The sequence below is a fragment of the Rutilus rutilus genome (genome assembly GCF_951802725.1).
Source record: "Rutilus rutilus genome assembly, chromosome: 1".
In the NCBI taxonomy this organism is placed as follows: Eukaryota; Metazoa; Chordata; class Actinopteri; order Cypriniformes; family Leuciscidae; genus Rutilus; species Rutilus rutilus.
Genome location: NC_140209.1, coordinates 19576425 through 19603632, shown reverse-complemented (window position 1 = coordinate 19603632; position 27208 = coordinate 19576425). Strand labels below are relative to the sequence as shown.

General features: G+C 40.9%; 2 protein-coding genes and 1 long non-coding RNA gene across 3 annotated transcripts in view; 1 reads left to right on the top strand and 2 right to left on the bottom strand.

Moving 5' to 3' along the window:
• The window catches only part of LOC311292919, a 205673-nt gene that overhangs the window by 104318 nt on the left and 74147 nt on the right, over positions 1-27208 (bottom strand). The window lies entirely within an intron of this gene.
• LOC311292459 (uncharacterized protein) overlaps positions 1-27208 on the top strand; it is a 222598-nt gene that overhangs the window by 130292 nt on the left and 65098 nt on the right. The gene's annotated exons all lie outside the window — the stretch shown is intronic.
• LOC311291823 (uncharacterized protein) lies at positions 57-21428 on the bottom strand. The gene is made up of 4 exons (XM_084411117.1): positions 21010-21428; positions 17026-17279; positions 1679-3701; positions 57-784 (listed from the first exon to the last, which is right to left on the bottom strand). Exons 2-4 carry the CDS (start codon positions 17150-17152, stop codon positions 745-747), a joined length of 2190 nt encoding a protein of 729 aa, XP_084267243.1. The 5' UTR covers positions 17153-17279; positions 21010-21428; the 3' UTR covers positions 57-744.

Below are 27208 nucleotides of genomic sequence, written 5' to 3'. Positions count from 1 at the left end.
CTGCTGCATATCAAGGGTGAAACTATTAATAATGTAGACAGACAGCAATCTCATTCAGTGTCAGTCATGTGTGTGGTGAAATATCATTTATTAGGCATTTAAAAGCTATATTGATAAAAATGTACAATAACAATGAGTTGGTGATAAAATGAGAAATGAGTTTAATCAATCATTTTTGGAAGCAAATACAAACATTAACTACAATTGAAAGATTCATGTCTCTCTCAAAAGTTTTATGGTTTCTTCTTCAGCTCCTGAACCATGAGAGCACAAGAACACTACTGTGTTCATTAAAAAAAAAAAAAAAAAAACTACTGCTTTCCTTTATAAAAGAGAACTGAGTGATAGAAATTCATTAACAATAAAAGTCTGATGTGTTTATCTCCAGTGAATCATTTCATGTGTTTCTCACAGACTGAATCTCTTGATGCGGTGTTGTATTTTCCAGTGTGAATTTTCTGGTGGTCTTTAAGCTCATCTTCTGTAGTAAAAGGACTTCCTGCACTGAAACACACACCGCCGTGTCTTTTCTGCAGTAGAATTATGAATGAATCTTCTCCTTTGTGTGAATCAGTGAAGCCCAATGAAACTGTTTACCGCACTGATCACAGTTAAATGGTCTTTCTTCAGAATGAGAAGCAGATGTGATTTTAGAGCGAAAGCCTGAGACACTTCTTCCCAGTGTGAACTCTCATGTGAATCTTCAGTCTTCATGTGAAGCGTTTTTTACACTGAGGCACATTTTTACCTTTTGTTCTTCCTTTCTTTTTCACGTCTGTCAGGTCTAAAAGAAACAATAAATCAAGTGAGATTTCAGATGAGAGACAAATGTGAAATGAAAAGTGAAGCTCTAAGTCAAGATCACTGATGAGTTCAATAATCATTTTAATCCCATCATATCTGGTCATCAACTGCTGTGCACGATTATGATCTATTTTAATGTCATGAAGATGATTTGTGTTATAAATCACTAGTTTGGTCATGAAACTCTAGATGGTGCATGCTTGACATGTAAACTGTAAGCAATCACATAGTTTCCAACGTCTTTCTAACAAACAGAGGAAGAATTTAGAAGATTCTCGTCTCTGTATTCTTGATAAGCACCAGAGCAAATACAAAAACATGAACTGCTGTTAGAAAACATGAAAATACTGTTTGACGTTTTATCTTCACCATAATCGGTAATGTCAGAAAGAGAAATTGCCAGAACACGACCCAGGATTGATTCCGGGATCGATGCCAAGTTGGGGACCTAGTTACATTGTCGTGTTTAGTTCCTGGAACGCCGCACTGTGTGAGCAAAAGCCGCAATCAATGCCGTGTCGTAATGATGACGCTGAGGCCAGAATCGATCACGCAATCGTAATACGTTAGTTTATGATCGAAACAGAGAAAAAAAGTGTAGTTTCTCAAGAGAGAAATCACAGCTCATAATCAAACTTAAGACGCTGCTGAGACATTACATGTCACATCGATGCCATGTGTCTTTACAGGAAGTGTGTGAAAGCACTGACTGATTCCGGAAAATCACTGGCAGTGTGAATGAACCAAAATCAAATGAACCCGGATCAAATCCCGGGTCACTTTATCTGCGTATTTTCCGGAATCTCTGTGTGAAAGGGGCTTAACTTACAAAGAAGAGATTTAGTTTCTCAGGGCATAAAGATGAACTACTCACCGTGATCTCAAACTGCGGTGATGTGGTTTCTCCACTGCATGGATCTTCATGTGTTTTTTCAGCTGACTTTTAATAGAGAAACTCTTTCCACACTGATCACACGTGTGCATTTTCTCTCCAGTGTGGATCCTCTCATGTCTTTTCAGATTAGCTGACCAATTGAATCTCTTGTCACAGTGTGAACACTTGTACGGTTTTTCTCCAGTGTGGATCCTCTGGTGCTGTTTTAAACATTGTGCTGTAATAAAAGTCTTCTCACACTCAAAGCACATGTACTCTCTCACACCAGTGTGTATTTTCTGATGACTTTGTAAAGATTTCAGCACTGAAAAACTCTTTCCACACACAGTACATGAATGTGGCTTCTCCTTCGTATGAGATGACAGGTGTGCCTTTAGGCTTAATGCCCAAAGAAATGTTTTGCCACACTGATCACATGTATACGGCTTCTCTCCAGTGTGGATCCTCTCATGTGTTTTCAGAGTTGATGACCGATTGAATCTCTTGTCACAGTGTGAACACTTGTAAGGTTTTTCTCCAGTGTGGATCATCTCATGTGTTTTCAGATGGTTTGACTGACTGAAGCTCTTGTCACACTGTAAACACTTGTAAGGTTTTTCTCCAGTGTGGATCATCTCATGTGTTTTCAGTTGTTGTGACTGACTGAATCTCGTGTCACACTGTAAACACTTGTAAGGTTTTTCTCCAGTGTGAATTCTCTGGTGCCGTCTTAAATGTTCAGCTGTAGTAAAAGTCTTCTCACACTCAAAGCACATGTACTCTCTCACACCAGTGTGAGTTTTCTGATGTCTATGTAAAGATTTCAGCAGTGAAAAACTCTTTCCACACACGGAACATGAATGAGGCTTCTCCTTCGAATGAACTGTCAGGTGTGTCTTCAGGTTTGATGCACTAAGAAATGTTTTCCCGCATTGATCACATATGAACAGCTTTTCTCCAGTGTGGATCTTCATGTGTCCTCTCATGTGAACCTCAAGACTTTGTACGTATCGGAAACTCTTCCCACACTGACCACATGTAAATGGCTTTACTCCAGTGTGAACTCTCATGTGAATCTCCCGACTTTGTTTGGATCTGAAACTCTTTCCACATTGATCACATGTGAACGGCTTCTCTCCAGTGTGAACTCTCATGTGAATCTCAAGATTAAGTTTGTTTGTGAAACTCTTTTCACATTGATCACATGTGAATGGCTTCTCTCCAGTGTGAACTCTCATGTGAATCTCCCTACTTTGTTTGGATGTGAAACTCTTTCCACATTGATCACATGGGAACGGCTTCTCTCCAGTGTGAACTCTAACATGAATCTCAAAATTATGTTTGGCTGTGAAACTCTTTCCACATTGATCACATGTGAACAGCTTCTCTCCAGTGTGAACTCTCATGTGAATCTCAAGACTTTGTTTGTATGTGAAACTCTTTCCACATTGATCACATGGGAACAGCTTCTCTCCGGTGTGGATCCTCATGTGAATCTCAAGTTTACGTTTGGCTGTGAAACTCTTTCCACACTGATTACATGAGAATGGCTTCTCTCCAGTGTGGATCCTCGTGTGAATCTCAAGACTTTGTTTGCATGTGAAACTCTTTCCACATTGATTACATGTGAACGGCTTCTCTCCAGTGTGGATCCTCATGTGAATCTTAAGACTTAGTTTGTATGTGAAACTCTTCCCACATTGATCACATGGGAACGGCTTCTCTCCGGTGTGGATCCTCATGTGAATCTCAAGATTACGTGTGTTTGCGAAACTCTTTCCACACTGAGTGCAGGTTGTAGATTTCTTTGCTCTTCTTTTCTTTAAAAATGTGCTTTTAGTCTTTGAGCGACTCAAAGGTTTTTCTCCAGGCATCTCAGATTCTTTTTCTCCAGGTTTTCTCATATGATGTTTCTCCTCCACTTCACTCAGTTCTTCACTCTCCTCCTTCACTTCACTCAGTTCTTCACTCTCCTCCTTCACTTCACTCAGTTCTTCACTCTCCTCCTTCACTTCCATCAGGTCTGAAATGAAAGAACAAAAAGCTTAATTGCGTTTTCAGTACATCAAAATTCAAAGAGAGAAATATGATTATAAAGTTAAAGGACATAAAGTGAGCCCTAAAAAATTCCCATCATTTTGATGAGTTTTTATAAATGAATTATGCATGTCCCTGAAAATCTCCATGAATGAGGAACATAAATCTTCCAATTATTACTTTTAAAACATTATAATCCCATGTTTCTGTCAAGAGAACTATTAAAATATTTGATCAATGACACACTTATCTTATGTAATAAACACATTAAACATAAACAACAGTGCCATAATGTTTTCAATTCAAGAACTGTTTTTCTTTTTCAGCTTAAGTGTTGTTTATTATAACAGATGACATAATAAACAGCAGGAGATTTAATAGGCTACATACAAAATAATCCATTCTGAAATAAACAATGGTTTGTACTGTATGTACAAAAAAAGTTTTTTTTTAAAAATGAATGAAAAAAAGTTGTCGGGATGCATGCATGAAACACATCCAGGAGAAACTAAAGGGATTTCGACGTGACGAAGGCGCTATGAGTGACTGAGTAACTTTTGAAAAGGCCGGTAAGAGTGTAGCCTACCATATTTCTACGTCAAACTGTATCTCCGGGAGGTAATATGAGAATAGGCTAATTTTCCCATTCATGAAAGCTTGAGAAATGGAAACTGACCACATCTGGGAATTTATGTCTGTTTTCTCTATGTGGACTGTTCTGATTTCAGGTGATCAGAGATTTTGGTCCACGCTTAGAGGGGCCCCTTCCAGATGTAGGGCTTCCCCTCTTGTTTTGGAAGTAGAATGCATACTTCAGAGATGGAAATAATGGAGTGGAATGGCTTCATAATGGAGTAATGGAATGGCTTCATAATGGAGACTAAACAAACCTTAAACAACCTATATGAAAACCAAGTAGAGAAGATAGCTAAATTAATTAAACAAAATTTCTATGAAAATGGCCCTAAGACTAAGAAACTACTTGCATGGAGAATACGGAAACAACAGGCTGAGAGATTTATACATAAAGTGAAGGACCCCAGGACCAATGAGATGTATCATAATTTGGAAGACATACAAATGCCTTTGAAACGTACTACACAAAATTATATGCTCAACCTCGGACAAGTGAGTCAGCTGTCATATCATCCTTTCTAACATCTTTAGATTTACCATCTAGAGCAAAACAAAATAATAACCCAGGAGATAACAGACGATGAAAAAACAAGGCAATATCAAGATTGAAAGCAAATAAAATGCCAGGTGCCGATGGGTACCCATCAGAATGGTATAAAACCCTCAGGGAAACAATAACACCAATGCTTAAGGATTGTTTAAACTATGTTCTGGGAGGTGCTGAGACCCCGCTGTCCTGGAGATCAGCAGTAATCTCAGTGATTCCTAAAATGGGTAAAAACAAAACAGACTGTAGCTCTTATAGACATATCAGTTAAACATAGATTATAGATTATATGCGTCAATACTTGCAAAACGACTGGAAAACTGATGCTACGGGGGATGCTACGGAATCGCGCTTACCATCACGAAGAGAGAGAGAGAATAGCTACTTCTACTGTGTTTACGCCACGGGAATACTGGGCTTGGCATTTTGAAATATTTATATGTTTATTTGGCCGTTTAGGCTCGCAACCGAAGACAAAGACTATATGCTTGTCCGTGTTGCGCTCGGAGCGCAGGCACAGCATCCTGTCAGTACAAATCAGGTCTCTTTCGCGACTTATCGTGCTTTTAATATTTCTTTTCAATATAAAGCACATCCTGCTCTTTTCTTTCTCATTCATTCATGTTTTATTATTAATAACTTTAAACAGAATCGTCAACTGAAATCTGCGCGGATTATCAACAATACGCATTTATAGGACATAAAGGGTCTCTGCGGCAAAAGTGAAAGTACCAGCGGCCAGCGGGTGAAATGTTTCGAAATGTCTCTTTGAACAGTTTGCACCCGTTTCAATAAAAGGATATATTAAAGTTTATATAGCCTACTTTTACATTTTCGCTGCTGTTCTAAAATGATTTTCGCCATCACCTTAAACAAGCAGCAGCTGCTTGAATCCCAGTGCAGGAGCTGTAACTGTTAGGTTACCACAGAAACGTAAGCGGTTAGTTGATTGCTGTGGTGACTCGTGACACTCGCGAACAGCACTGAACACGCACGTCTTAATTTTTTTATCGTTTGTTGGTAAAGGGTGAGAGACCTTGCGGTTCCCAACCACTGGTGTACACGAACACGAACTGCCGTGAGACTGGGCTGGTCTCACAGGGTGGGGGCGTGGCATCACGATGGTGGCTCACCATCGTGATGTCGGTCGTCCATCGGCACAACCCTATTAGAGATGACAAGGATATAACAGGGGTATTAATAGGAGACACACAACATGAGATATGTGCATATGCGGACAACATACTTGTGAGACTTACCAGTCCTAATGCAAGCCTGCCCAAATTATTCTCTTCTTAAAGAATTTGGTTCATATTCCAGCTATAAATTAAATCTGCATAAAACTCAAACGCTTACTTTCGACTATGAACCACAAGAAATCATTTACAAAATCTGTCAATTTAGATGGAAAGGTAATACAATTAGGCCTAAACATTTAGGGATACACATACCTAAAGAGATCTCTGCCATTTATGACCACAATTACATTCCTATAACAGCTGATAAGATTTAAACTGTTGGTCATTATTACCAATGAACATGTACAACTACTACCCAGGCTGATTTTTCTTTTTCAATCATTGCCTGTTGAAGTACCTCCCAAACAAGTCAGTAAATGAAATAGAATTCTCTCATCTTTTATTTGGGGGAAAACAAAAACCAAGAATTAGATTTCAAACATTACAACTCCCCAAGGACATAGGTGGTATGGCTCTACCGTGCTTGGTAGACTATTATATAGTTGCACAGTTCTCTGGTATGTTTGTGTGACCCTGAGTGTGATGCAAAATGGAAGGTCCTAGAGCAAAATCAAATAAGCATACCTCTCCAATCTATACTGGGCGAAAAAACTCTCCTGAAGAAACATCTGAACAAATGAACAAATAAGATGGCAGTCCCTTTTAACATCTGGTACAAACTAAAAATAAGGAATTTGAAAGAAATGTACTAATATTACGTTGGGTGAATTATGATACAGAATTCGCACCAGCTAGATTGGCAGATTCAAACACTGGATGAATTCGGGTATCACTTCGTACTGTATAATATCCTCCACTGACGGTTTGGATACCTTTAAAAAACTCATAGATACAGACAATTTAGGGAAGGAAGATTTCTTCAGATACCTTCAACTGAGGCACCACTTCAATAAACATATTAACACTACTGGAGAATATAAAGAAATCACAGAGCAACAATCCTGAACATGGTCAGTGTTGGAGAATGGGTGGTAATATGTCTGCTGGTCATTTTCATATCTTTTGGGAGTGTCTTATTATTTCTTTGTAATAGGTGGTGACGGAAATAAGGTCAATAATCGGCTCAGAGCTTGAGTTTAATTTTACTGTTGCAATAACTAGGAAATGGCTAAGTAGAGAGTCCCTGACAATTGCTGAATGGGGAATGTATGTTACGGAACATTTGACTTTCTCTTTGAGACATGCCAGGAGGAAATGTGAAGCATATTGGAAAAACTGGATATCTTATCTGAATTCAAAGTGAGATGTTTTTTGTTGTTGTTGTTTTAACATGATGTTGAGCATTTCTGTTAACTATGATGATTATGCCTGCTGCCCCTTGGTCTGTCTGTCTGTCTGTTTTTTTTGTTTTTTTCTTGTCAAAAAAAAAACCAAAAAGTTTAAAGTTTAAAAGTTTAATCTCCTGTTAATCTTGAGTACCTATAGAGTAGTATTGCATCCTTCATATCTCCAAAAAGTCTAGTTTTAAAAAAGTTTAGTTTTATTATATTTATAAAGGAAAGATAGGCTGTACCGAGTCTTTCCGGAAAAAAACGAGCGGCCGGAGGCGGGCCGTGTGGGCGAAGCTAAAGCTGTGTGCTAACGCGCCGATTGCTAACAACAACACACAGAGACATTTGAAGCAGTTTTACTCACCGCCCGGTTCCAACCACGACCGCGAACCTTTATCATTGTGACTGCTCAATCCTTAAGCATTAGACGATCTGCAAATCCGTCGATCTGCGCTTTGTTTATAAAACAATCATCGTCGAAATGCAGGGAACAAACAGTCTTGCACAACTGGAAAAACAAACTGTTCCTGTAACACTGGCTTCTTTAGCTGAACACGGTAAGCTTTCCCTCACATCCAAAAACACACTTTGGAGACATTCTTGAACAAATCCTATGCAGCGCTGCCGATGATTTCCTGTTGATGTGTGCGGTCTCGCTCTCCTCTGGTCGACGTGTGCGCGGGCGAGCTTTTCCGAGAGAAATGCTCATATAAGGAGTTCCACTCTGGTCTACGTCATTAGATCCACGATCGAAAAAAATCAGCCGAAACTTGTACCAACCCGGAAGTAAGATTTTCGGCACAGAAATTCTCTGTTATTCGTCCAAAATATTTTTTTTTTAACTTTGGCAATGTTTAGCATGAGAATCCATCTCTGTAACACTGTAAACAACTCTGAATACATGAAACGTCTCGGTTACATATGGTAACCCTCGTTCCCTGAGGGAGGGAACGGAGACGTACGTCGTGGTGAACGACTAATAGGAATCTCGCTAGAGAGGCCAATCTACTTCGAGTGAAACTAAACGAGCCAATGCATATTGGCGTGCAATCATTTGCATCAGCTGTGCAGCCTCGCAGCGCGGGTATTTAACGAGCAGCTGGTGCGATTGCACTTCAGTTTTTTGCTGAGGAGCCGAGCCGGTGAGCTGGCTGCCCCGGCGGGTCGCAGCAGATGTGGCGACGGGACGTACGTCTCCGTTCCCTCCCTCAGGGAACGAGGGTTACCATATGTAACCGAGACGTTCCCTATCGTCCGGTCACTACGACGTACGTCGTGGTGAACGACGAATAGGAATCCCTACCAAAGCGCCACTGCTGCTGCACCCCATCCAGCGCCCTGAGCAAGCCTCTACACCTTCTTGCCTGGAAGGACGATAGGAGAGGGCTTACACCGAGAGTATCCGTCACTGTTGTTCCATGATAACCCATACAGTGAGATTATTGGATAACACTGGGAAAGCGTGCCCGATCTGAGGGAGGGGAACGCTGCGGGAGCCACATTCTTAAGAAGAGTTATGTGGGAATACACATATGGACTAACCCGAGGGTTGTACTGCATATGAATACTGGGTGACTTAGCCCAAGGGAAAGACACAGGCTTCCGTTTAGGAGCAGCCGTGGAAGATATACACATATGGGATCCCCGTAGGGTCACACATATGGGACCCAGCCTAGACCCGGTTCTCAAGGATTCAGCGGATAAAGGCCTGGCACCGGACGCTCCGCCACGTCCGGGCCGAGGGTGTTTGGAGGACTCGACAGGTTTTGACTCTGGAGCAATAAGGGTGCACAGTAGGGTGCAGCAAGCCGACAGAGCCGGTACTCACAGTGCTTCTACCCGTTTAGGGCGAGAACACGGGAGGACACCGGCTCTACACGTAGGCTATAGTATCTAGCAAACGTGTTAGGTGTCGCCCAGCCCACAGCTCTACAGATATCTGTTAGCGAGGAGCCACGTGCCAGCGCCCAGGAGGATGCAACGCCTCTCGTGGAGTGTGCATGCAACCTGAGCGGGCAGGGCACGCCTTGAGCTTGGTAAGCCAAGGCAATGGCATCCACTATCCAGTGGGCCATCCTCTGCTTGGAGACAGCCTTCCCTTCTGCTGGCCTCCGTAACAGACAAAGAGCTGGTCTGAGGTCCTGACGCTTTGAATTCTGTCCACGTACATACGCAGAGTGCGAACGGGACAGAGCAAGCCAGGGCTGGGTCTGCCTCCTCCAGGGGCAGCGCTTGCAGGTTCACTACCTGATCTCTAAAGGGAGTGGTAGGAACCTTGGGCACATAGCCAGGCCGGGGGCCCCGGTACAACATGGTTGTCACCCGGCCCGAACTCTAGGCACGATTCGTCGACCGAAAATGCTTGCAGGTCCCCTACCCTCTTGATCGAGGCCAGTGCAATCAGCAGCAAAGTCTTCAAGGAGAGAAGCTTTAAGTCTGCTGACTGCAAAGGCTCAAAGGGAGCATCCTGAAGTGCTCGGAGCACCAGGGAAAGGTCCCAAGAGGGTATGGAGGGGGGACGAGGAGGATTTAATCGTCTCGCCCCCCTAAGGAACCTGACGACCAGGTCGTGCTTTCCAACTGTTTTGCCATCTATGTGGTCATGATAAGCTGAAATAGCGGCAGCGTGTTCTTTGAGGGTGGAGGGAGACAGCCTTTGCTCCAACCCTTGCTGCAAGAAGGAAAGCACTGACCCTATCGAACATCTTCGGGGGTCCTCTCTGCGAGAGGAACACCACTCAACGAACAGGTTCCACTTCAAGGCGTACACACGTCTTGTAGACGGCGCTCGTGCAGAAGTGATGGTGTTAAGTACCTCTGAGGGTAAGTCACCTAGAACCTCCGCGTCCCACCAGGGACCAGACATGGAGTTTCCAGAGGTCCGGACGCGGGTGCCATAGGGTGCCCCGTCTCTGAGTCAGAAGATCCTTCCTCAGAGGAATGGGCCAGGGAGGGACTGTCACGAGGAGCATGAGTTCTGGGAACCAAGTCCGGGTGGGCCAATAGGGAGCCACCAGAAGGACCTGCTCCTCGTCCTCCCTGACTTTGCACGGAGTCTGTGCAAGTAGGCTCACTGGGGAAAACGCATTTTTGCGAAGGCCCCGGGGCCAGCTGTGCAACGGTCGCAGTGTTGTCCGTACGGACCAGCACGTCTCTGCCCTGAAGCGGCTTTTTTAAGCGGCTCAGAGTGAGACGTGCTGCAAGCAACTCAAGGCAGTTGATGTGCCAATGCAGTTGGGGATCCGTCCACACCCCTGACACTGCATGCCCGTTGTACGTGGCACCCCAGCCGGTGGGAGAGGCATCTGTGAAACCACAGCATGTCTGGACACCTGTTCCAAGGGGACTCCTGCCCGAAGGAACGAGGGGTCTGACCACGGACTGAAGGTCTGGCGGCACTCCGGTGTGATTGTCACCCTGTGAGTGCCATGATGCCACGCCCATCTCGGGACTCGGTCGAAAAGCCAGTGCTGAAGCGGTCTCATATGGAGCAGTCCAAGCGGGGTTACCGCTGCTGCCATATGCCCCAGGAGCCTCTGAAAGAATTTCAGTGGGACCGCCGTCCTGCCTTTGAACGTGTTCAAGCAGTTCAACACCAACTGAGCGCGCTGCTCTGTGAGGGGGCGAGTTTGCTCTTTTCCCAGTTGACCTGAAGGCCCAGCTGGCTGAGGTGCCTGAGCACGAGGTCCCTGTGTTTGCATAACTGATCTCGAGAGTGTGCCAGTATGAGCCAGTCGTCGAGACAGTTGAGGATGCGAACGCCCTGTTCTCTCATGGGAACAAGGGCCCCCTCTGTGACTTTCGTGAAGACACGGGTAGACAGGGACAGGCCGAAGGGCAGGACCTTGTACTGATATGCTCGACCCTCGAACGCAAGCACAGAACGGCCTGTGTCGAGGAAGAATTGAGACATGAAAGTACGTGTCCATCAGGTCGATCGCTGCAAACCAATCTCGGGGACGGATGCATTCGAAAATGCGTTTCTGCGTGAGCATTTTGAACGGTAGCTTGTGAAGGCTCCGATTCAAAACTCGCAGGTCCAAGATTGGTCGTAACCCATCACCTTTCTTGGGTACAATGAAGTAGGGACTGTAGTGCCCTGACCTCATATCGGCTGGAGGGACTGGCTCTATCGCGTCCTTCGCCAGTAGGACTGCGATCTCCGCACACAAGACATGGGCATCGGCTGCTCTCACTGTAGTGGAGTGGATGGCCCGAAACTTGCGGGGACGCCGGGCAAACTGAATCGCATAGCCGAGCCTGATGGTCCGAATGAGCCAGCGAGACGGACTGGGGAGCACTAGCCAGGCTCGCAGAGACCGTACAAGCGGGACCAAAGGGACCGTAGGCGTACCCGGAGTAGGGCAGCGAGGTGGAACACAGGGGCTCGGCTCGGGAGGCTCTCTCTGGGAGGCGGCCCGCAGCGGAGTCTGAGTGTGCTGTGCAACACTTACCCGGTTCCACGAGGCAGGAGGTGCAGGAGGCGGCTTGGTTGCGTTCTCGAACCGCACACTGTTGCCTGCTGGCGATAGAAGAGGCGGATGAGAGTGGTGAGGATTCTCTCCTCCCACTGCTCTCCTGGCCCTCTTCAGACCCAGGGATAGAAGAACTGCTCTTTTTTTTTTTTTTTTTTTGAGAATTTAGGTACCACTGTGACTCCAGTGGTGGAACACTCCAAAGATTCGTTCCCCGGCCCTCACCGGGTGAGAGCAGCTCCACCCATCTCCGGGTCACCCATCTCAGGGGTGATTGCTTCACCGACCACTTAAACAGTGGCTGAGACGGGCGGTGTCATCCTCCTGCAGCGGACACAGTAGAGCAGGCTGTGCCGGAGTGTTTTCTTTTTTCTTTTGCAGGGGATGACACCCTTGGCGACGAGTAGACTGAGGGGCGGCCCACAAGGCACTCTGGTGGTGCGTCGGGGAAAGCGCTTCAGTCTGCTGCTAACTGCGGAGAACTGCTGGGCCAATTCTCAACAGTGCCGCCGAAAAGGCCACCTTGTGAGATGGGAGCATCGAGAAAGCGTACTTTGACGACGTCTCGCACCTCTGCAAGGACAGCCAGGGGCGTTTCTGGACCACCAAGGTGGACATCGTCTGGCCGAGGGCCTGCGCTGTGACTTGAACACGGTCAGTCGACAAGTGCAGCTCAACTCCGGCTCAGAACTACCCTCGTGCAATAAGAGTGCCTTGGCCTCGCAAGCAGGGCAGAGGTGGCTCGCCAGAGGCACAGCCACCCCACCATCGAGAGTAGCGAGAGAGGTGAAAACTCATGCAGAATTTGCCACTTTTGGCGTTCCATATTTTGGCACCAATATAGCTCCATACTCCTAAGTTTTCAATGCACATCCGAGAAAGACCCGGGAAAGCATGGCTGTCAGTTCTGAATCTGATTCAGCATAAGCACACACACTATTACAGTGGGAACTCAGCATATCCTCATTTCCAGAACAAAACAGGCCCCTCTCCGATGCAGCAATCGACATCTGCCCTCAGCTGGAGCCCTGAATGAAACGCTAGGTTCCTCCAGTTTTGAAGGACCAGCAATCCCATCCAGAAGCTGCACAACTTGTGATGCGCTAGAGAGGGAGGGGCCCTAGGGGGTTGGTTCCCCGAAGGAGAAGCCCTCAGCTCTCAGATCACCCAAGCCATTCTACTGAAGTAGACCTCTCCTGGTGGCCACCAGGGAGGGCGCTACAACGGAGAATAGACAAGGAGACCGCGCACCTAGAGCGCCGAGCGAGCGCTGGGTTGCCGTGACAACCCGCGCTGCAGCCCGACAGCTCGACGGCACACGACACGCTGAGGAGCGAGAGATCCGTCGGGTTTTCCCCGCGGAAGCTCTCGCCGATCTCCACGGTCCCCCAGAGTGTCGAGCAGACCTGCAGCTGTGCTTTTACACACAAGCAGCGGCTGGCCAACAACAGAGGGGACTCAAACTTTCCGGAGAAAGAAGAGTTGACCGGCGTGCCGACGTGGTCATGTTCCCGTGCGAGAACATGAACCACCCACGAACACGGTCTCACATGTTTCCCAGGCATGCGAGACAGTGATCGTGGCCGTCAGTGAGGACAGGAAACGACCGCAACCAGAAACACACGGGTGGAATGTCATCTTTAGAAAGACGCAACTCACACCCATGTAAGCTCTTTCAGGGAAATACTCTCCTTGGTACTGAAGCACACAGGGGAACGGTCGCAGCGGACACAGACAGGAATGCAACCTGTTGTGCGCTGTCTCTCTTCACGGCGGTCTTACCAGCCATAAGAACGGCTATTCAGCGCTCTTGGCGCACCGTTACCAGCTGTGAAAACAGCTTTTTTGTTTTGCTCAGTAACACAAAAACAAAGAGAGAAAAGAAAGTCGACCCCACTGCTGCGCTGTATCGCCCGCACCAGACACGAGAGATCATCTTGAAGAGCTTGCTCGTTGTTTGATCACTCAGTAGATTAAACAGCATCGAAACGCTCGGCTCCGAAGCAAAAAGCTGAAGTGCAATCGCACCAGCTGCTCGTTAAATACCCGCGCTGCGAGGCTGCACAGCTGATGCAAATGATTGCACGCCAATATGCATTGGCTCGTTTAGTTTCACTCGAAGTAGATTGGCCTCTCTAGCGAGATTCCTATTCGTCGTTCACCACGACGTCCGTCGTAGTGACCGGACGATAGGGAACACCATTGTACCCTTTAAAAAAAAATTTGTTATGAAAAAATGTTATAAAAATGTACCCCCAAAATAACCACTCGACCACATATAAAGAAATCAAACACAAGTTTGGTGTCTAGTGATGGGGAGTCGTTCTCCTCCTCACTGGAGTGTGTTTGAAATCTGAGGAGTGACTCGGAGACTCTTCTGGTTAATGTTCTTTAGTGACAGGAAAACCGATAAATAGGTTATGCCTATCACTGTCAGCCATTCTGGGATTCAAGCTTATTTGCTTAATACAGTTTACTGTTCATTAGGGCTGGGTAAAAAATATAAATTTCTCGATTTCAATCAATTCTCATTTTTACGAACCGATTTCGATTCTTAAATCCCAAGAATCGATTAGTCTATCCTGTTTTCAGTTGATGAATGAACGACACATTGTATAGCGCACATCCCATCCAATAAATCGCCATAATCTTTATGCTTTGTTACTTTTGATATGAAACAAAATCTACGGTTTGAAATTACGGTCATTTTATTACAAAATTCAAAAAATAAATACCGTTTTGGCGCTGTTTAATGTGGCGTGACAGAAGCACACGTGAACTGATCATTTCCTCTTTAATCTCAGTTACAGCTCAAAATAAACATGAATGGACATCTGAAGGTGTGTTAAAACATACAGTAAAACTCATCTAAACACGTAACATGTCTCATGTAATCGCTTAATTAGTGTTTCAACCATGGACGATATCACGATATTTTTTTTTTATATCAGTCGATATCGATAATTATGACGATAAAAGTCAAATCTTTATTTCTTTCAAGTTTAAAGGCAGATTTTTGCTCCTAAGTGAAAGTTGTAGAAACCAGAGCGTTAACTGTGGTTTTAAACTACTCTTTATTGTCAGAACATATCAGGACAAGAATAGAATAGAATAGAATAGAATAGAATAGAATAGAATAGAATAGAATAGAATAGAATAGAATGAGGCCTTTATATAGCGCTTTCATATGTACTACTGTACACCCAAAGCGCTTTACAATCATATCAGGGGATCTCTCCTCAACCACCACCAGTGTGCAGCATCCACTTGGATGATGCGACGGCAGCCACAGTACAACGGCGCCAGTGCGCTCACCACACACCAGATATAGGTGGAGAGAGGAGAGAGTGATAGAGCCAATTCAATGAAAGGGGATTATTATTAAAGGGGACAAACAGGTGAACATTTCATAAATCTGAGGTAGAACATTCAAACATTTGTCATTTTTCCTTAACAAAATAAATATATTTATTGGACAATTTCTTAGTTTCTTCATGTGCAATTTTTTTTCTTTTTTTTTGGTAAAATGTAATATTCTGACTATTTAAGTTTTATTAAAATGAACCATTGGTCATCCAGTCTCATGCGATCATGACAACCACAGATGAAACCAGGCAAAGCCTACAGCATCTCACTATCATGGCAAAATGTAACTTTGTTTTCTATGGTATTTGTATGAAAAACAGTAGCCTAAATACATTATTAAATACTGTAATTATATTCCATTAGAATAATATAATACAATTCAATGTGGATGGATGGATATCCCACATTTCATGGTGCAGTTAATATTACTAGGCTAACGTTACAGTAAATCTATGGTAAATGATGGGTATTTGTGGACGGAAAAGCCTTCTGACTGTATCGCTGCGCACAGTGTTTCCCCTGTTCATCAGCGCTGTTTCATCTGCCTTTAAACTGGTTTAAATCACTGAGAAGTTTGTGTTCTTCGCTGAATTCAAGCGCTTCTCACTGGATCTCGTGACCGAGACCGATCAGAGTAAACGCATCTGCTCTAACTTTAGTGAGCTCGCGCTGCGCTGCCGTTTGGACTTTGAGCCGAGCAGATAAACGGTCCGTGTGGCGCGCGGTTCAAATGAGTTTCGTTCCGCTTTTGGTGCATAAACATTATCGAACATTTATCGACCTCTTGATATCGTTTTATCGAGAAAAATTATATCGCGATAATTATCATTATCGTTTTATCGCCCAGCCCTACAATGATGTTTAGAATTCAGTTTTAAGTGCACTTAATACTTTGTTGGTCTGTCTCAGTATTTCTCAGTTTTCCAGTGTCATCTGCTGATGAGAATGTATTTAGATTTATTTTACTACTTCCTTTTTTTACTTTTTGTCCTTTACCTTTTTTGTTATTTATTTGATTGTTTACTTGTTTTCTTTTTGTATGCATCATAAAAATATCATACAATCATACAAAAAAGAAAATCATATTCAGTGACCATAACTTGCTAGTCATTTAACTCGATATTTAATGCATGTTTGAATAAATCAGTCAAGTTTTTGTGACAGCCACCATTTAAATGTGAATAAAGGTATAAATATGATTATGTAATTGTAAAGTTAGTATAACTTTACCATTATAAAAAAAAAAACATCCTTGAATGTAATTTAAGTGTTTGTATACAAATCAGTAAATTGTAACCTTCAATATTAAAGTAGTGTAGTACCAACTGACTCCCATGTGTAGTTTACAGCATTATTTGAGAGATTTTCTTTCCTTGAGAGCATGTACTTAATCTGATATACATCAGTATATCCAAAACAATCGAATCTCAAGCTTGTGAATAGATATTTAATCAAAACTTGTGTCAATACCCAGCAAACTATATTGAGAAATGTCAAAATGTTTGGTAACATGGCTGCAAAAAATGTGAGCCAGTTATAAATGTAAAATAAAACAGCTAAAATATTTATATGGGCCTGATGTTGAGAGTCAATATAACAATTTCTAAAACCTCCCTTTACTGACCATTTGTTGTAAACAAACAAGAACACTTACCATTTCATAGTTTTACTGTTTATCTAAAAGTAATGAAGTGCTTGAATGTTTCTAACATGAATGTTCTTCAGCATCATGAATGAATAAAGAATAAACACCAACCTCTTTGTTCTTCAGGATCTTCAGTGTGTTTCATTCTGCAGGGTTCTGGATCACTCATGTTCTCACTGTCCTCTTTAATAAACTCAGTCTTTACAGATTTCAGCTCTTCCTGATGCATTGTGCTCATCTTCACTTGTAGACTGATGGGAATATTCCAGCATTTATTGGAGAATTGCAGTGGGAGGAGCTTCACTGATGATTAATTACAGTGGGAGGAGCTTCACTGATGATTTGTTGCTGTGGGAGGAGCTGATCTGCAAAAACCAAAGTTATCAGTTACTGAGTTTGTTTTAATAGCCTACTAAATGACATTAAAGCATTTATGTCTATAGCCGCGTTTCCATTACCCTTCAAATTGCGCAAATTGAAATTGCGAATTGAAAATACGCTCAATGGAAACACGTCAATTTTGCAAAAACTCCCATTTATCGCAAAAAAGTTTTTACGCTTGCATGAGGTGGTTTTTCAGGCAATTTGAAAAAGAAATATTTCGCAAAACTGCAATGGAAACAGTTTTTGCGCATTTAAAGGTCACCTGACTTAGGACACCTGACGCGGTGTGTTTGGACAGAATACGAGACGGAGTTCTTTATTAAATTCATAAAAGACAAAAGAATGACAGAAATACTGGATTCTAAACCTCAAAGAAATGCCACAATCAAGACCTCGGAGCAGAAATGAGTGAGAAAAACCCAGAAACACTTCATATGTGACGCTCACAGACACAGTATAAGGGTCTTTCCTTACCATTAATGCTTGGATAACATGCCTACGTTTCCTTCCATTAATAATACTAATATGTCTAGTGCGGTATGTGGCTGTTATATATATATATATATATATATATATATACTTACCAACGTCCGTTGTCATGAATTTTGGAATGACTTATTGCAAGAGGAAAAAATTAGGCTGTCGCATAACATCGGTTAATGGAAACGCCTAACTATGAACTGAAAGATGGTTTGATTTTATGATAACTAGGCTTAGCCTACATTGTATTAAAGCAATTAGATCTCTAACATGTAACAGTTTTTATGTGCAGAAACTGACAATCATCATGATGTATCAAGCGACAAGATACTTTTTGTACGCAAAAAAACCCCCCAAAATAAGCAAATGGCCCAATGACGTGACGTGCAATTTTGATGTCCAAACCCCTTTATGAAGTCAAAATAAGGAAATGTTTAATAAAAAGCACATTTATTGAATCAATTGATCTCTGTTTATCAAATGATATAAACATATATTGAGGGTATTACAAAGTGTAAGAATTATTAGACATTATAGTCACATAATGTCATACCGGATAACTGTCCGGACCTTAGAGTGACATAAAAAAAGCCAAACAAACTGTAAAAAATCGAATAAACCCTAACATCTCCTCCACAGGCATTATTGTATGAGTCTTGACAACAATATATTTAAATATTACAAAGAATATGACATCCAGTTAATTGTTATGCTTTGGAGCATTCTGTCCCAAAACTGGCTGTCAGCCAATGTCATACGGGATAACAAGCAAACTGGAGCAATTTTATTGTGAATTTTATTTTGACACGATGTGAGACAGCATGTTACACAATCAGGAAGACCCTGATGGACCCCCAAACAATGGTGAAAGGTAAGTATGTCTTTCATAAAATGTGTTTAACTCACCCTTTTTCTTCACTAGCACACTATGTAGTAAAATCCTGTGTCATATGGGATAACGCTAAAATAACATATATAATGTGGATTTTATGTAAATATGTTTATTTAGCATGAATTTACATATTTGGAAGTTGAAGGTAAAGGTTGCAGATTTCTATAGGTAGCCAAAAATACTGCCTGATAAAGATTTAAACTGAGTTTTGTCATACCGGATAACAATTTTGTCATATAGGATAACAGTTACTTTCTGTTTGACAATATATTATTAGGCTATACAGTTTTCAGCTTTAATTTGTATAATTTCCATTAAAATTGTGATATTAACATATCATTAACATTGTTTAGTTAAATATTAGCAAATTATATAATTCATATTAATATTCAATTACAATTACACTTAATTATTGTCCAACCTGTCATATTGGGGAATCAGCCCCTTTAAGTCTATAAAAATGTAGTGTTCATTTAATGAAACTAATGAAATTTAGTGATTCAAGGTACTTCAACCCATTAATAAGATTTTTCTTTATAAATATGTTGTTCAATTACATGCTTTTGTAAATTTGTTGTTCAAATAAATGATGTTCAGTGAAATGAGTGAAGGTCGCCTACTTTAACCCTTTACATTATTTATGAATATTGATGTAGAGTGACTATGATCATCAATAAAATGATTCACGGTACTTTTCAGTACTAAATTAAACCTAATGTTGAAAAGTTGTGCTGTTCTGATATTCATAAACATGAAAAAAATGTTTAAATGTATTTGTATACTTGCCAAATCTGGGAAGAAACCACACTGAGTTTGTGTGTAACAGTTTACACACTGAAAACCACATCTGTATTTCTTTACAGTGGAGCCTAATTAATTTCCTTGGAAAAACATTGCATAACATAAACATTAATTATTTATGAACATTATTAAGTGTTGTAAAAATGACAATTCATGTGTTAACTTATATGGTGTCATACCGAGTAACAACTTAAGTCAGGCGGGATAACGCTGTTTTTTCCCATTGAAATGAATTATTTCACTTCATGGAGTTGAGGAAACAATAATAACATGATACCAAGTCCTGTAAAACATTTTCAGACATTTCGCATTTTAAATCACATTGCAGTGTTAAAATGTGGGTAAAGAACTTGAACAAGTAGGGTCACGTTTAAAGAAATCACAATATAATGAGAAAAAATTGTTGTGCAAAACATTTTTTTCTGTGCTCCAAATATTGTTTACTGCATCACTTTATATATTCATTAAGTATTATTGATTTGAAAAGTTTTAATATCGTAATATTTGGAAAATGCATTAACGTTATCCCGTATGACATTTTGACTGGTGTCGTCACATGATTCTCAGTTAAACCGCTTAAAATACATTGTTTAAAATTGAGATTTTAGTAATAAGTAAAAAACACCCCCATAAAGATAATAACTACTTTGATGTGCAGTTTTAACCTTTTTGAATTTTTTATCAGTTGAAAACCTTATTTGTCACTGGCCCAACAAAATAGTTGAATAAAGTCGTTTTTTTTGTTTTATTTTTTACCCGCACAAAAAGTATTCTCGTCGCTTGATAAACTTATGGTTGAGCCACTGTAGTCACTTAAACATTGTCTTTACTAACTATCTGGGCCGGCAAGTAAATCATTTCATTTTTGGGTGAACTAACCCTTTAATTGTTCAGTTGAGATTTTTTGAAGAAATTTTCTAAAGAATGACATTTATTTGTGTAGGCTACTCTATTACTCAAGTCTCTTATTTCACTACACTGATTGTAGTGAAAGACTGAGTATAAGTTTCTGTTGGACTTTCATATTTAAAAACTGAAATGCCTTTTATCCAGCAAAATTGTTTCTAGAAAGTTTTAAAGAGATTTTTTTCCAAATATTATTAATTTATAATTATTTATATTCATATATTTATTTGCTGCACTGTTTCCTATACAGTTAGAGTTACAGTATATTGCAAAACTAAAATACCCTTTTCAGATTTAGTGTTAGATTTGTGGCTGTGGCTAAATAATATATTACTGTCAAATGTAACGTTATGTCAGATTATAATACGCTAGTTCACTGTATGTATTTGTTCATGTTTTATCAAGGGATAAGTCTGAAACACAGCATAAAATAATTAGATCATGGCTACAGGAACGTTACATTAAACATGGTTCTTTGTAAACATTTTCTTTCTTTCTCATACAACGATTGTATGAACTTTTTGCGTGTTTTAACATAAACAGTAAGTTTAGCATTTGCAGTAACTTAGCATTTACAAATAAAAGCGTAGGCCTATATAAAAAAAGTATGAGACATCTACAAAAAAACATACCTCTCTGAAACGTCCTGTAACAGCCGTTCGTGCGCAAGTTCTGCTTGATTTCTCCGCTAATATTCTATAAATCTGATTCGGGCTGAAATTGATAAGACAATATTGACGCCTGTGTTTACAATACACCGGAGCGCAACTACTGTTATGGTAACGGCGTGACGTTTCCGGACAGCGTAAATTAGGCGCTTAGCGAATCACAACACAGACTGGGCCAAGCTGACCAATCAGAGCCCATCGTGTATTTCTGAGGGAGAGGCTTCTTATAATTATTATTTTTTTTTTTAAAGAAGCATGAACACATGTTAGACTGCATCACATAATCATAATCAAGCCTTCGAAAAAAGCTGATCAACTCTTTAACAGCTGCTGAACACTATATTTTGTAAGTCCTGAAGGCTTATAGTGCTATTTTGAACCAATAATAGGATCAAAAAGCAGTTGAAGGAAAATGAGCAGTTAGTTCTTAGTTAGTTATCTGACTCCAATATAAATAATCTGATCCATTTAAAGTTATTTATGTTCCAGTATCTAGATTGTACATTAGGATATCTTAATTAAGTTCAGCACAATTCTGTTCAGTTTATAAGCTGCCAGATGAGACAAAACATGTTAGAACCCACTAGATCAGTAGTATGTAGTGTGCATAAGTGTGTGTCCTGTGAAGCAAATGGCACAGATGTGTGTTAGAGGTGTAAGAGACACATCAGTCCTCAATCTGCATAATGACGATTCCCTGCATAATTGTACAGTAAAATAACGTACAGTACAGACATTTTAATTTCATAATGTCATAAAATAACAATATTTTTGACCACAAACTGACTATAATGATATTTCCATAAATAAATCTTCATATGTTGAATTAAGACTCCAATAACCTGCCTCAGTGCACCATAGGAATATTAATTGTTAAAAATGAAACCAATAGCTTAAGCAACAAATATGTAACATCTTTGTTTTATTGAACAAACAAATCATATTATTAGCTATAAGAAATGTTGAAATTGATTTGTAATAATTCTAATAATTGATTAGTGCTAATCTAATAGTAATTCTAATCAAAGACTAAATTATGAGGTAGGCAAGCATACATTAAGATATTAAGGAAGTGATCAATTCTAAAATCAATTAAATTGAATACATAGTTAAACTTACGGTGACCATTAAACCATTTCATTCTGCCAAGATACATGTCCCTCAGAGTTGAAATAAGAGCAGAATTTGTCTCAAACTCTGTAGGCCTCTGTTGGAACAGTGGAAACTGTTTCCACCAACAGTGGAAATGCTCTCCATCGATCCAGTAGTTGGGGCACTGGTATTCAGCTACCTCTCTACTTCCATTGGCTTGAGAAGAAAGTTGTGCAGGATGCAAGCTGACAAAATAAGGCTGTTTATTTTGTCAGGGTGTATGTTGATCCTGCTATGCAGGATCCTCCAGCGAGATGACAAAATGCCAAAGGCATTTTCTGCTACATTCGTGCTCGAGGCAATCTGTAGTTGAAGATGCGTTGTTGTGTAGACAAATCCCGACCAGGGTAAGGCCAAATCAGGAAAGTTGTTAATGGGAATGCTGCATCCCCAACAATGGTGAATTGCATGTTCCCCAGATGCTCTGCTCCTGGAAGATGCTGTTCATCTGGCACCTCCGGCTTCTTTGCATCTAGTGCCTGCCCTATGGCTGAGCCAGCAAAGACACCCCCATCGCTTGACCATCCATACTCTCCCATATGGACTAGGCGGAAGCGATATTCGACGCAGATAGATATGGGCCAGAAGGCGCCTCCTAGCGTTCTAACCCTAACCCTACCCCGGACCTAAACCTATACCCATAACCGAACAAAGCGGGGCACAACGTAACGCGGGGCTAGTTGTAACACGCTTGTTTTAAATACTTCCGCACATGCTTGGATGACGAAACTTTGTGTATTTACTAGTTGCCATATCAACACTATATAGGAAAAAAAAATCCGCCAAAATAAAAAATGTTTTGGAAGATATCCATAGACATTTATTAAACCATAGCAAAAGTAAATTTCTTACTTAAGTTAATTTTTCATCTCTATTTTTTGTGTTTATTTAAAATGAGACAAATCTGATATTATTTTAATCTCCAAGATGTTATTTAACAGTTGAGATAGTTCTTTAATGCTTCGCTAACTAGCAGAAGACACTAGCAGGGTTTAAATCCCAATTGTGCTGGCGGGGCATGTTGTCACACTGCGTTACAATGAGCTCCTATTAGAAATATGCCATTTATACTCTATACTTGTATTAATTTTATTGAGAAAACGTGAGAAAAAGGTGAATAAAGACTGAGAGTCAATGTTCAGAAATTACTAATTATTTATTTGTTTTGAACTATGTTGTATAGAAATGAGTTTATATTTAATTATTAAAAAATTGCCATTATTTTATATGAAAAGGTTTTTTAATTGTATTTTATTTAGAAAATATTTTAGTTTGTTTTGTATATTTTTTTTTATTAGATCAGATAACATTTTAAGCTGTCATATGTTATGTTACAATGTGCCCCACACATGTTACAATGTACCCCACCTATGGGGCATGTTGTCACATTTCACTTCCATTCTTTCGGGGTATATCAAGAAAAAAGTATATACTGTATTAATAAAACAAAAACACATAATTGTACTAGACATGTGGGAAATTAATGTGGGAAAAAATAAATACTCTGAACCATAAGTAGATTTACACAAACTGAGAAAGTCAAAAAGCGTTACTTTTGTGCCCCGCTCTCCCCTAATGTTGTTGTTAGAGCATAAATAATATCTGTAAAATTATAAAGCTCAAAGTTCAATGCCAAGCGAGATATTTTATTTAACAGAAGTCGCCTACATCGAACAGCCCGTTTGGACTACATCCCTCTACTTCCTTCTTTAAAGGGGGGGTGAAATGCTATTTCATGCATACTGAGTTTTTTACACTGTTAAAGAGTTGGATTCCCATGCTAAACATGGACAAAGTTTCAAAAATTTAATTGTACGTTTGAAGGAGTATTTCTGTGCCAAAAATTGTCCTTCCGGTTTGTCACAAGTTTCGGAAAGTTTTTTTCGAGTATGGGCATGTGTGACGTCAGATGGGGCGGAATTTCCTTAAGGGCACTTCTCCGCGGGCGCGCGCGCACTCGTAGACCAGACAGAGAGAGAAGAGAGCGAAAGCAGTACCTCATCAAAACGCTCTTCTCGGCTTCAGGGAAGTCAATGTCACCAAAGAAGTGGGTTTTTGGTTGCCAGGGCAAGACAATCCTGCACAGATCCCTAAAGAACCCAGCGTTAAGGGACCAGTGGATGGAGTTTGTTTTTTCAGAGACTGTTTGTTCCCTGCATTTCGACGATGATTGTTTTATAAACAAAGCCCAGATCGACGGATTTGCAGATCGTCTAATGCTAAGGATCGAGCAGTCACAATAGCCGCTTTCCGACCGGAGGAACCTTTTCACAGTTCCTAGAACTATTGGCTAAAGTACCCGGATGTCGGCGTGTTCGCACCGCAGGAACTAGGAACGATTTTAGTTCTAGGAACTCCATTTGGAGGAACTAATTTAGGTCCTACTTCAGAGTAGGGTCTAAACCAGCACTATAGGAACTACCCGTGACGTTAGTGTACGCTGATTGACCGAACGCACGCGGAACACCAGCACCCGCCATTTTTAAAACAGCTAGAATGTAAACACACAGATTATAGCCTATATTTACTCCAGAAACTAGATACAAACATGGAAAACAGTGATAGATGGGTCTCTAAACCTTTATGCTGAAGAGAAAATCCAACGCAACTCTGAGGGGACCAAGCCAAACATGATTATGTTTATCTGCCCAGCTAGCAACACTGGACATCAACCACACGGCATAGGCTAATAACCTTTTTTTCATATACTGTCTACTTTCTATAACAGTTCTATCTAATAACATATTAAAGAGTACTGTTAGACAGATCGCTATCTAATAAACACAGAGAATGCGAGCATTGTTTGCTCTGGCGTTCTCAGCGCCGCCAAAATAAAGGTCCGTCGCGCGTCAAAATAAAAGTCACGTGCTTGCGTCACGCCCTTACCCCTCCTATCAGTTCCTATGGCCACTTGGCCAGTGCGAACGCAAACAGCAAAACTGAGTTTGGGGGAGAGTAGTTCTTAGAACTGTTTAGAAGTGGACAGTTACTAGAACTAAGTTACTGTAACTACTTGGTCGGAAAGCGGCTAATGATAAAGGTTCGCGGTCGCCAGGCGGTGAGTAAAACTGCTTCAAATGTCTCTGTGTGTTGTTAGCTCGGTTACCACAGCTTTACCACCAGCCGCACGGCACACCTCCAGGCGCTCGTTTTTTTCCGGAAAGACTCGGCACAGCCTATCTTTCTTTTATAAATATAATAAAACTAAAGACTTTTTGGAGATATGAAGGATGCAATACTACTCAATAGGTACTCAAGATTAACAGGAGATTGAGTGAATATGAGCATTTCAAATGGAAAATGGGCTGATTTACTACTAATCAAAAACCGGCTTTACTGACGAGATGCGCATAACAATATCGTGCGATATCGCCCATCCCTAGTATTTTGAGCTGAAACTTCACATACACACTCTGGGGACATCAGAGACTTATTTTACATCTTGTGAAAAGGGGCATAATACGGGACCTTTAAGTTTCTACTGTGTTTTGTTTTTTAATACCACTTAGTAGAACAGCTTCTTGAATGTCAAAATTACATTTGACCATCATATTCATTTGCGTTCCTTATGAAAAGAAAATATATTTCCCATTTATGAATGATCAATATATTAAATGGTTTAACCGTATATTTGAAAATATACAGAATAATACATTGTGTTAATATATTACAATATACTGAATAATAAGGAATTGCCGCTTTTCATATATTTTAAAATATGTGACAATATATTTACTAATATATCATAATGTAATTTTAAATTCAGTAATACACTTGATAATATATAGATTTTAGACATAAATCTATAGATATAGATCACGTCCAGTAAGTGTCACGGTTCATGAATTCACTGTCTCTCTCTTCCCGTGTGTTTGTGTGATTGTGGGTGTGGCCGCTGACGCTGATTACCTCAATTATCATCAGCACCAGCTGCGGTCTATTAGCCATGCCTTTATTAGCTTATTGTCTGGTGTCTTGTGTTGTTAAATTGTTGTTTGATGTCAAGTCCTGTTTCCTGACCTCTTAGCCACCTGTCTTCCTGAATTTTGATTCTGTTCCTGAGAGTTCCTGGATTCCTTTGTGGATTATTCCTTCCTGGATATCTGTGAATTGTGCCTGATAGGGATGGGGAAATGAAATCTTGTGAATCACTGAGGCTTTCCCCTGACTGTTCCGGGAAAAACTGGACCAGCACATTAATGTGTGAATGAAACACAGGTTTTAATTTACCCACAATAACATAGAATAGGGCTTAAATGACACACATTCAGATATTGAAGGGTTTCAGGTAAATTTTTTTTTTTTTAAGAAACAATTTTGCAGAAAAAAAAAACAATTACACGAAGTTCAATTTTCACACAGAGTTTGTATTTTTTCTTTGCCTCACATGACAAATGACAAAAGATTGAATGAAAACAGACAGGGGAGATTGCTGTTCAAGACTTTACAAACAAAACAAAGCCATGAGAGTCCTTGATTCATTCACTAATGTCTTAAAGTTCGTTATTTTTTTCAAACTCAGTTTTTCCTGTTCAATTTCAACCAAAAGAAAAGAAATGTAAAAAAAGAAAGAAAAAAGAAATAATCCAAACAAGTGTTTGGTGTATGGGCGTGTGCATGTGTAATGAGTGTGTATGTGGGTGTGGGTGTGTGTTGGCTGCATGAGGCAGTCTGTGTAGCGGCCGTAAATCCAGGGCTGGGAAAAGAGTTTGGAGACTTGGCGTGAGGTTAAAAGATGATGGACATCAAGACTAATACCTGAGGCAGGCGAACCAGGCTGGATTGTGTTGCACCAGTCAGGCGAACCATGCAGAGCTCGATTTCTCCGTCACTTTGGCGATCGCACCCAGTCAGTGCATGCACAGAGATTCCAGCAAAGAATAGCAACAACGGCCTTCAGGTAGCGTGTGTCCCAGTCCGATAACCTACACATTTTGTTTTGTTTTTTTCCCACTCTCACTCTGCCGTTTCTAGCTCTCTTTTATATTCAATTTACTCATTGGTTTCCGCC